Raw genomic sequence first — 11242 nt, 5'->3', positions numbered from 1 at the left:
CAAATTCTGATGTGTGTGTGTGAGGCAGGGGGTTTATCCTCACACATCAAACAAGCAATATTCCTGACATCAACTGAATGCCCTACAATTTGACTCAATTCTGACAGTAACTACCCAGAGATACCATCAGATCTCAAAGGTTAAGGGTTTAGTTCCACAACACTGATCCCCTTTCTTCAGATGCTAGTCACGAGTCCAGGTCAGCAATTGTGCTTCTTACTGGATGGCTACAATTTAGAGATTCCCACAACCCCTTCCTTGAGTTATAATAATTTGCTAGAGTGGCTCACAAAACACAGAGATACATTTCACTTATTAGATTACTAGTTAATTTGAAAAAGATGTAATTCAAGAGCAGCTGGAGGGAAGATATACATAGGGCAAGGTTTGTCCTTCAATGCCCTGTCCAGGTATAACACTATCCCTAAATCTCCATGTGTTTACCAACCCAAAATCTCTCCAAATCTTTTCCTTTGGGGTTTTTATGGAGGCTTTATTACATGGGCATGATTGATCAACTCATTGGTCACTGCTGATTGATTCAACCTCCAGTCTCTCTCCCCTCCTCAGAGGTTAGGGGTGGGACTAAGAGCTCCAACCCTCTAATCACATGGTTGGTTCCACTGGCAACCAGTCTCCATCTTTAGGTGCTTTCCAAAGTCATCCCATTAATATAATAAAAGTCACCCTTATCACTCTCATCACTTAGGAAATTCCTAGGGTTTTAGGAACTCTGTGCCAGAAACAAGGATAGGGACCAAATATATATTTTTTATTATAAACCACAGGGGTCAATTGATCAAGAAGATATAACAATTGTAAATATTTGTGTATCCAACATTGGAGCGCCTAAATATATACAGCAAAATCTAACATAATCAAAAGAAGAAATAAATTGCAATACAATGATTTGGGGGGACTTTAATACCATACTCCTACCAATGGCTAGATCATCCAGACAGAGAATCAATATGAGACTATAGATTTGAAAATACTGTAGACTAAATATACCTAATAGACACATAAACAGAACACTCTATCTGATGGCAGTAGAGTACATATTCTTCTCAAGTGCACATGGAAAATTTTCTAGGATAGACCATGTGTTAGGCCACAAAACAAGTCTTCGCAAATTCAAGATTTAAATCATATGAAGTGTCTTCTCTGACCACAAGGATATGAAACTAGAAACTGATGATAGGTGGAAAACTGAAAGACTCACAAATACTTGAAAATTAAACAACACTCTCCTGAACAACCAATGGATCAAAGAAGAAATCAAAAACTTGAACAGACCAACTAATAGTAAGGCAGTTGAGTCAGTAATCAAAAACTTCTCAATGAAGAAAAGCCCAGGACCAGATAGCTTCAGTGGTGAATTTTACCAAATATTTAAAGAAGAGTTAATGCCAATCCTTCTCAAACTCTTCCAAAAAATCAAAGAGGAGGGAACATTTCCAAACTCATTTTACAGCATTATCTGATATCAAATCCAGAGAAAGACACAACAAGAAAAGAAAACTACAGGCCCATAACCCTGATGAATATAGATGCAAAAATTCTCAACAAAATATAGGAAACTAAATTCAGCAGCTCATTAAAAGGATCATACACCATGTTTATGTGGAACTTATCCCTGGGATGCAAGGATGGTTTGACATACACAAATCAATCAACGTGATACACAACATTTAAAAAATAAAGGATAAATATCATATAATCATCTCAATAGATGCAGAAAAGTCATTTGACAAAATTCAACACCTGTTCATGATAAAAATTCTTGACAAATTAGGTATAGAAGGAACATACCTAAACATAATAAAGGCTATATATGAGAAATACGTAGCCAACATCATACTTATTGGTGAAAGGTTGAAAGCTTTCCTATAAGATCAGGAACAAGAGAAGGGTGTCCACTTTTACCACCCCTATTCAACATAGTACTGGAAGTCCTAGGCAGAGCAATCAGGCAAGAAAAAGAAATAAAAGGTACAGGATTGGAAAGGAAAGAGCAAAATTACCTCTATTTTCAGATGACGTGATTTTATATATGGAAAATCCTAAAGCTTCCACAAAAAAACCCTTTACATCTAATCAACAAATTCACTAAAACCGCAGGATACAAAATTAACATATAAACATCAGCGGTGTTTCTATAATGATAATGAATTATCTGAAAAAGAAATAAAGAAAATAATCCCATGTACAATAGCATCAAAAAAAGAAAATATTTAAGAGTAAATTTAACCAAGGAGGTGAAAGATCTCTACACTGAAAAATAAAAAAAAACTTTGATGAAAGAAATCAAAGAAGACACAAATGGAAAGATATCCATGTTCATGAATGGGAAGAATTAATATTAAAATGTGCATACTACCCAAAGCCATCTATAGATAAATGCAATCTCTATCAAAATACAATTAGCATTTTTTACAGTAGAAAAACAACCTTAAAATTGGAACCACAAAAACCCTGAATAGCCAAAGCAATCCTGAGAAAGAAGAACAAAGTGGTAGGCACTTTCTGATTTCAAGCTATATTACAAAGCTATAGTAATCAAAACAGCACGGTACTGGCATAAAAACAGATACATAGATGAATGCAACAGAATTAAGAGCCGTGTAATAAACCCATGTATCCACAGTGACTATATTTGACAAGGGAGCCAAGAATACAAAATGGAAAAAAGACAATCTTTTCATTAAATGGTGCTGGGAAAATTGGATATTCACATGTAAAAGAATGAAACTATATCGCTATATTACAGCACTCACAAAAGTTAACTTATAATGTATTAAAGACCTAAATGTAAGACTGTAAGCCATAAAACTCCAAGAAGAAAATTTCTCCTTGAAATGTCTTGGCAATGATTTTTTGGATATGACACCTAAAGCATAAGAAACAAAATAAAAAAGTATACAAACAGGGCTATATCAGACTAAAAGATTCTGCACAGCAAAACAAAAGATCAGCAAAATGAAAAGACAGCCTACAGAATGTGAGAAAATATTTTCAAATTATATATCTGATAAGGGGTTAATATCCAAAATGTAAAGAAGGCATAAAACTCAATAAAAACAAAAAATCTAATAAAAAAATGGGCAACAGACCTGAATGGGCATTTTTCCAAAGAAGATATATAAATCACCAATAGCTACACAAAAATGTGTTTAACACCACTAATAATTAGGGAAATGCAAATCAAAACCACGACTCTAACAGTTCACACTTGTTAGAATTGCTATCATCAAAAAGACAAGATAACAGATGCTGGCAAGGATAGGGAACAAAGTAAACCCTTATGCACAGTTTGTGGGATTGTAAATTGGTAGAGCCCCTATGAAAAACTGTATGTAGGTTTCTCAAAAGAGTAAAAGCAGAACTACCATATTATTCATTAATTTCACTTCTGCATATGTATTTGAAAATAAATGAAATCATTATGTCAAAAAAGATATCTGCACCCCCATGCTCATAGTATTGGTTATTGGTTATTTACAATAGGCAAGACATAGAACAACCTAGGTGTCCATCAACAGATAAATTGATAAATAAAATGTGGTGTGTGTGTGTATATATATATATATATACACATATATATGTGTATTATGGAATACTATTGAGCTGTAAAAAGAAGATAATCCTGCCATTTGTAACAACATGGATGGACCTAGAGGGCATTACATTAAGTGAAATAAATCAGACATAAAAAGACAAATACTGTATGATCTCACATATATGTGGAATCTAAAATTTAAAAAATCAAATCCATAGAAGAAGAGATCAGATTTGTGGTTACCAGGGGCAAGAGGTGGGAATGGGGGAATTGGATAAAAGTGGAAAAAAGGTACAAACTTCCAATATTAAGATAAATAAGTACTGAAAATGTAATCTACAACATGATGACTATAGTTAACACTGCGGTAGGGTATATTTGAAAGTTGCTACGACAGTAAATCCTAAAAGTTCTTATCACTAGAAAAAAATACATTTTTTTCTTTTTCTTTTTGTATCTATATGAGATGAAGGATGTTAGCTAAACTTATAGTGTCATTTATTTCACAATATATGTAAGTAAAGTCATTATGCTATATACCTTAAACTTATATAGTGCTGTATGTCAATTATATTGAAATAAAACTGAAAGGAAAAAAGATCAAAAGAAAATGTTTGATAATTTTGATAACTTTTTATTTCTCCTAACATTAATATTATTTTCAAATCACTACTATCTTGTGGGCCAGCACACTTAGACTGTTATACCTTTGTGATAATCACATCAAGTATCAAATAAAATATGGCTTCTACATTAGACAAATACTTTCTATTCATCCTAGGTTTTACCTCCAATTACCCTCTATAATATTTTCTTCACCTGCCATATTCTGCCTTCCTTGTTGTTTATGTTCTTATCTAATTCTTATTTAATTCTAAGTATAAACTCTCCAATGGTGAAGGCTATGTTTTATTTATTATTGCTCATATTACCAGAAAAAAAGGAATTGAATCATGCCTAGAGAGGATAAATTGTCACAAATGAAGTTGCCTTTGATAGTAAAGCCAGCATACTAATTGAAAGATTAGGTTTTAAAAATATATTGTTCTGAGGGGCTGGCCCCGTGGCCGAGTGGTTAAGTTCGCGGGCTCCGCTGCAGGCGGCCCAGTGTTTTGTTGGTTCAAATCCTGGGCGCGGACATGGCACTGCTCATCAAACCACGCTGAGGCAGCGTCCCACATGCCACAACTAGAAGGACCCACAACGAAGAATATACAACTATGTACCGAGGGATTTGGGGAGAAAAAAGGAAAAAATAAAATCTTTAAAAAAAAAAAATATTGTTCTGAGAATAAAGAGGGTTAATCAACAGGAAGAAAAACACAGGTCAAACAATTTCTATTATGAGAAAAGCAAATCAAAACGTTTATCACAGTCTTGCTATATTCATAGCCTGATTTATCCATACTATAGATGTGTCTTAGAGTTAACATTGAGAAATAAAAATTGATAATCATCCTTGATGCCTCTCATCTTCATACCTAAGCTATCAGTAAGTATTGCAAGTTTCTGTTCAAAATACATCTAGAATCTAATATGTCTCCTACTTCCACCACTATCACCTGCCATAAATTCTCATCCAAAGGATTATAAGGGAATCCTAACTGATTCCCTCTTTTCCCTACTCTCCATTCTCAACGTAGTAAACATTGTGATTCTTTCACCACTGAAGTTATTGCAAGTCAGTTTTTTTGCTCAAATGCCCCAATATCATGCTATCACAGAGTAATTGAGTGATAATCTCCAAATGACCAACATGATGCCCATGACATCACTACCACCAGTTCTTACCCTCATCTCCTTCCACTTTCTTCTTTATTCACTGAGCTCCAAGCACAATGAACATCTTGCTTTTCCTCACATTCAAGAAGCAAACTCTATACGACTGCTCTTTCATTGGCTGTTGGTTCTCCATAAAATGCTTTATTCTCATATACCTGCTTGACTCACTCCCCCATTTCCTTCAGAATTCTGCTCAAGTGTCGTTTCCTAGGGAGGCTTTTATTGACCCTACCATACAAAAGAGTGTCCACCTTGATTTGCTGATTCTTCCTTATATTCCATGTGTTTTACTTCTGATAGAGACATGCATTTACTTATCTTTTTATTGTCTGCACCTTTAAATGAAATAAGATCTGTCGTGATGCTATACGCTCATGGATCTTTTCCACTGTAATATCCTTTGTAAGGTGAACACTGCTTGCTGGAAAAAATATTTTAACTCAATGAATGACTAAATGAAGAGGAATTTCACTGGAATCATTGGATTCTAACTGGAATCATATACATGAAGAACATACTTACAATGGTACAAATTTCTGAAAGGACAATAAAATTTAGGAAATTAATCAATTTATTATAGACAAGAACATAAATGTCATAAAAATAACACGTGATTTCCATTTCTTCTAGGTTGCCACTGATTTTCTTTAGGCAAACTGCTTCAGTTTCTTCCCAAAGACTCTCCTCAAAGCCAACATCACTTCCTTATTCCTAAGGGTATATATCAGTGGATTCAGCATTGGGGTGACAGTGGTGTGTATGATGGCCACAAACCGTTCCTGTATTACAGAGGTGGCAGAGGCAGGGGTAATGTAGGTGAGTGCCACAGTTCCATAAAAGAGAGATACCACCATGAAATGAGAGGCACAAGTGGACAGAGCTTTGTGGAGTACCTTGCAGCTCCGGTTCTTGAACAGAAGAAAGCCAATAATATAGAAGTAGGAGAGGAGGGTGAGAAAGCATGCTGCCATTGCTAAGCTGCAAGTGACAATATAAATGAGCCACTGATTGAGCCCTATGTCCCCACAAGCCAATTCTAAGAGGGGTTTCACATCACAGAAAAAGTAGTTGAGTTTCTGGGAATGGCAAAAGTTTAGGTGTGCAGTCATAACAGAATGCATCAGTGCATAAATGAAGCTGGTGAACCAGGCCACAGCTGCCAAGAGAATACACACCTGGGGGTTCATGATGACAGTGTAGCGAAGTGGGTAGCAGATGGCCACAAATCGATCAAAGCCCATCATGGCCAGCAAGATCGCCTCAGTGCAGCCCAGAAAGTGGAAGAAGTGTATCTGAGTGATGCAGCCTAGGAAAGAAATGGCCTTATGAGTGGAGATAAGGTTAGACATTAGTTTGGGCAGTGTCACTGAAGAATAGCAGATATCCAGACAAGAAAGATTTCCCAGAAAAAAATACATAGGGGAGTGGAGTCTTGGCTCTGAGATGACAATCACTAATATGGATCCATTTCCAAACAGGTCTATCATGTATAGAATGAGGAAGGTCATAAAGATTATCGGCTGCAGATCCTGAATGGAGGTTAGTTCCAGCAAAAGAAACTCATTCATTGTAGTGATATTTTCCATTGCTCTGAAAAAGAATAATAATAGTGACAATTAGTAAACTTATTCCAGTATACTCTATGGCTTAAATGAAGCAAGCTTGTCATCCAGAAGTATGTAAGGAGGATCTGTGGTGCACAAAATAATTAGAAATGTTAGAGTTGAATTAATTTGCAACATAATTAAGGAAAACAATAATATGTGATAAATACTAAGACACTGTGACATATGTGATACGTAGAACTAAGAAGCATGTTCAGAGTGCTGAGTTAAATCTAAAAGCCATTCATACAGAATCAAGACAAATATTCAGTGAACACATATTAAAAAGTGAGAGGGAAGGATTTAATTTTACCCTCATTGAAAACATTAAAATTAATATATTTTTTTAAAGTCTGTCAGTTATAATTGTAAAAGTTGAAACATTTTTTTTTTAAAGATTTTATTTTTTTCCTTTTTCTCCCCAAAGCCCCCCAGTACATAGTTGTATATTCTTCGTTGTGGGTCCTCCTAGTTGTGGCATGTGGGACGCCGCCTCAGCGTGGCTTGATGAGCAGTGCCATGTCCGCGCCCAGGATTCGAACCAACAAAACACTGGGCCGCCTGCAGCGGAGCGCGCGAACTTAACCACTCGGCCATGGGGCCGGCCCGAAAAGTTGAAACATTTTTAAATGGAGGTAATAGGTACATTTCTTATTGCTGGCTACTGCTATAAGTACAGCAACAGACCTAATCTTCTCACTTTATTTAAAAAAAAGAAAGAAAGAAAGAATAAAACCCCATAATCTAAATCTTCATGAAAGTAGAAGATAGTTTTAAAAATCCACAAACTTCAATAATGTGTAGGCTGCGGGAAAATAAATCAGCAGAATTGGTGTCAGCAGTCACAAGGGGATACCATAGCAGCAGGGCTGTTCGTGCAGGATAGAAAAACCCAAAATACTAAAAATCTTAACAGCAAGATAATGTTGAAAACAGCAGAAAATAACCAGTCCCAGAAAGTGAATGCCTCACATTGAGAGTGAATTTATTGAGAATATCAGAGAAGAGCAACTCAATGTGCAGGCAATCATGAAGTGAAAAGAAAGTCATGTTACTTTAAGGTTTTAAAGGTGTAGCAACAGAAGAGGGGACCAATGAGTCAAGAATCTGGGAAAAGTATTGTGGGGACCTGGAATTGGCCACCCCAAGATATGTCTCTTTGGCATCAGGATTATTTGAGGTTGATTGCTTTTGATAAACTGGGACAGGGAAGGAGGCTCTGAGGAATGGAACTTGCCCTTCCTTAGGACACATTTACATTTGTAAGGTAAATCTCTATCTGTAAAAGCTGCCTCTCTCTCTGTACCAGGAAGAAGAAAGGAGATGACCTTCTCTCTAAAAACTCTTAATCAATACCAAAGGCAAGGACTTAAAATCTGCATTTTATTGTACTAGTCTGGTAACCTCCTATAACTAACTTCCCTCCCCCTCCCAACGCTGGCATTTCTTAAGGATTAAGCATCTTTCCTTAGGCTAGGAACTGATTGCTGCGCTCACCTGTGACCGCCCAGCTCCAGACATAGACTTGCCTCCTGCTACACCCACCGAGATAGCCGACCACTACCTGCTGTGTCCATCAAGCCCTGTGCTGACGGGGCAATCTTGTGACTGTTGTAAAAGGGACATTTCAATCACATGTGAAACACCCCGTTTGGGGGCATATAACCACTATGTGCACCCCACTTCTTTGGTGCCCTTTCTTCCTTCGGGAAGAAAGGCCCCGGGCCATGGTTCCTCATAAAGCTTTGTTTAATTTTCTCTTGCTATTCTGTCTCATGTGAATTTAATTCGTTCTCCAGCCAGACGAACCCACATTTGGGGAGAGGAAATATCCTCCTCCCCTACAGTATCCTATTTCCTTTTCCCATACAAACCTCTTGTTAATAACTCATCCTCCAAAAGCCAACTTGTTCATACATAAACAATAAATAGGAAAACTTTTACATCTAAGTGAAAGTGCAGTAAAAAGAAAATAGAAAATCATGATTTCTCAACAAAAGAAATCTCACTGAATAAATGTTTGTAATGAAACAAAGAAAAACTGCATCGCAACATTCCTAATTGAAGCAATTGAAGGTATAACAGAATTCTTTTTGATATGGAAAGAATATACGAATATACGAAACAAATTCAAATTAAAATACAATGATATGGTATTTTGACAAAGATCAAAATATTTGATAAGACATATATGCTTGAGGGTGATAAAACACACACAGTTGGGGATGTCAACTGATTTAATCTCTAAGAGATAATTTGGCAATAACTATCAAAACTGAAAATGCTCACAGACTCTAAACTAGCAATTCCACTTCCTAGACTGTTCTCCAGATGTGTTTGCAGACGTCAAAAATTACACATTTACCATGATATTCATTTAATTGTTGTGATACAAAAGATTGCAACCCAACTAAATGACCATATGGGACTAGTTAAATAATTTTCAGTACAGGAAAAATGGTAAACAAGGCAGATCTCTATATACTGTACTTAGTCATTACACAAAACAACTCAAGCACACATGAATGAAGGCATATTTGCAATTACACCTACTTCAAACAAAAATTAAATGATTACACAGATCAAGAAATTCAAAGGTCATGTGCCATGAGTGCACTCATTCCACCCGGTAATTTTGACAACTTAAATTCAAAGAGATTTCTCAGTTACTCTCACGCTATTAATGGCGTCAATTTCTTTCCATCAAAAAAAAAATCATCTTTTAATCTAAGCTCTTTTTTTCTACCTATGCCTGTGTCAACTCACCCTCCTCTTTACTCCTATGTGTATCCCCCTTAGAATAAGTATATAATTTTAGTGCATAAGGAAATGCAAGAATCGGGACTGTAATGTATTGATTGTCTCTCTGAATAAAACTAACAAAAAGGTTTTTGCCTACTCAAAATCTTATATGACAAAGATCTTAAATCTAAGTGTAAGAATAAAGCACAGAAGACTTGGCCTTTATTCCCATTCTGACCACAAAATAAACAAGCTGAATCCCCTTTGAGTCTCCCTAGAGATGCCCAAGGCATAGATGTCTTGGGATCTCATCTCAAAGGCCTTATCCTCTCAATTTTTTCTCTTTCAATAAATAATTCTTTTCATTTGTTTGGTGTACTTGTGAAAATATTTTGCTACATTTCACAAGAAAAAATTGTTATACCCAGACAGTGTTGTTCACTAAAAGACTAAGGAAAAGAATATACTTAAAGAAAAGAATACTTAAAAAAAAAAACCAAAAAGACATAGCTCCTATCCTTGGAGACTCAGCTAGTGGATACAAAGTGTGCCATTGTTTAGAGAAATATATTAAGAAACTGAAACATCATAAAATTTAAACTGAGTCATTCAGGCACAGAGAAGTTACATGATTTAACCTGAGAAACGTCAAAGAGAGAGAAAGAAAACAACAACAACAAAATAGATAAGAGTTTTTTAGCCACCAAAATGAAAGATAGATTATCTCATTGGATTCAAAATAGGTCCTGGCTATGAGTGGAAGAGATACTGACAGAGATTTCTCTTAAAATCTGCCTGAGCCACAAACATTCTCAATAGTGATTAGTGTATGGATGCATACACTGAAGATCACAGACTCTGGAGCAAGAACTCCTGGAGTTAGCATCCTGGCTCTCCTAGCAGTGTGACCTTGGTCAAATTACTTAACCTTTCTGTGCCCCAGTTTTCTCTTTTGTAAATTGAAGACAATAATGGAAGCAATCTTATTTAATTGATATGAGGTTTAAATAAGATAGTATTTGTAAGTGAATAAACTCTATATAAGTGATTACATATGCATATAAACACACAACCATGGCAAATAAGAATTTTGAATAAGAAGTAGTCCTTCCATAACCAAATGCAATGGGTTCACCCCTTGGTGAGTGAGGAAACAATAAGCACATCAGGGAAATGGAAGAGTGAGACAAGGTTTATTATTTGCAGCAAGTAAGGAGAACACCAAGAATGACCCCAAAGCAGTGGGCATGAGGGATCATTTTATTTTAAATTAAGGCACTCTTCATGAATATTCAGTTAAAGAAAAGACAGGAAACTGGGGTTTATTGTCTAACTGCTGTATTCTTTTAAAGCATATTACCTAAGACAGGTGTTCAAAGGAAGGTGGACAGGAACACCTCTTGGTGGAGATTTTAGCATTATAATGAGATTACAATGAGCAGAGTTCACATTCAGTCACCCAGAAGGGGAGCTGGGCAGCTCAGGCTGGTTTAAACCAGTTCCTCAATAGTGGTCTCCTCTGAAAAACAACTTAAAAGAGTGTTAGTAGTTGTGA

At 36.0% G+C, this 11242-nt stretch overlaps 1 protein-coding gene across 1 annotated transcript; it reads right to left on the bottom strand.

Annotated features, from left to right (window-relative positions):
• Positions 1-5988: 5988 nt before the first annotated feature.
• On the bottom strand, positions 5989-6927 carry LOC124225984 (olfactory receptor 12D3-like). Its single transcript, XM_046638725.1, has one exon. It carries the CDS (start codon positions 6925-6927, stop codon positions 5989-5991), a length of 939 nt encoding a protein of 312 aa, XP_046494681.1.
• Between the last annotated feature and the right edge of the window lie 4315 nt (positions 6928-11242).

The sequence above is a fragment of the Equus quagga genome, chromosome 15, assembly GCF_021613505.1.
Source record: "Equus quagga isolate Etosha38 chromosome 15, UCLA_HA_Equagga_1.0, whole genome shotgun sequence".
Lineage (NCBI taxonomy): Eukaryota > Metazoa > Chordata > Mammalia > Perissodactyla > Equidae > Equus > Equus quagga.
The sequence above is the reverse complement of the archived record's forward strand: the minus strand, read 5'-3'. Positions and strand labels throughout refer to the sequence as shown.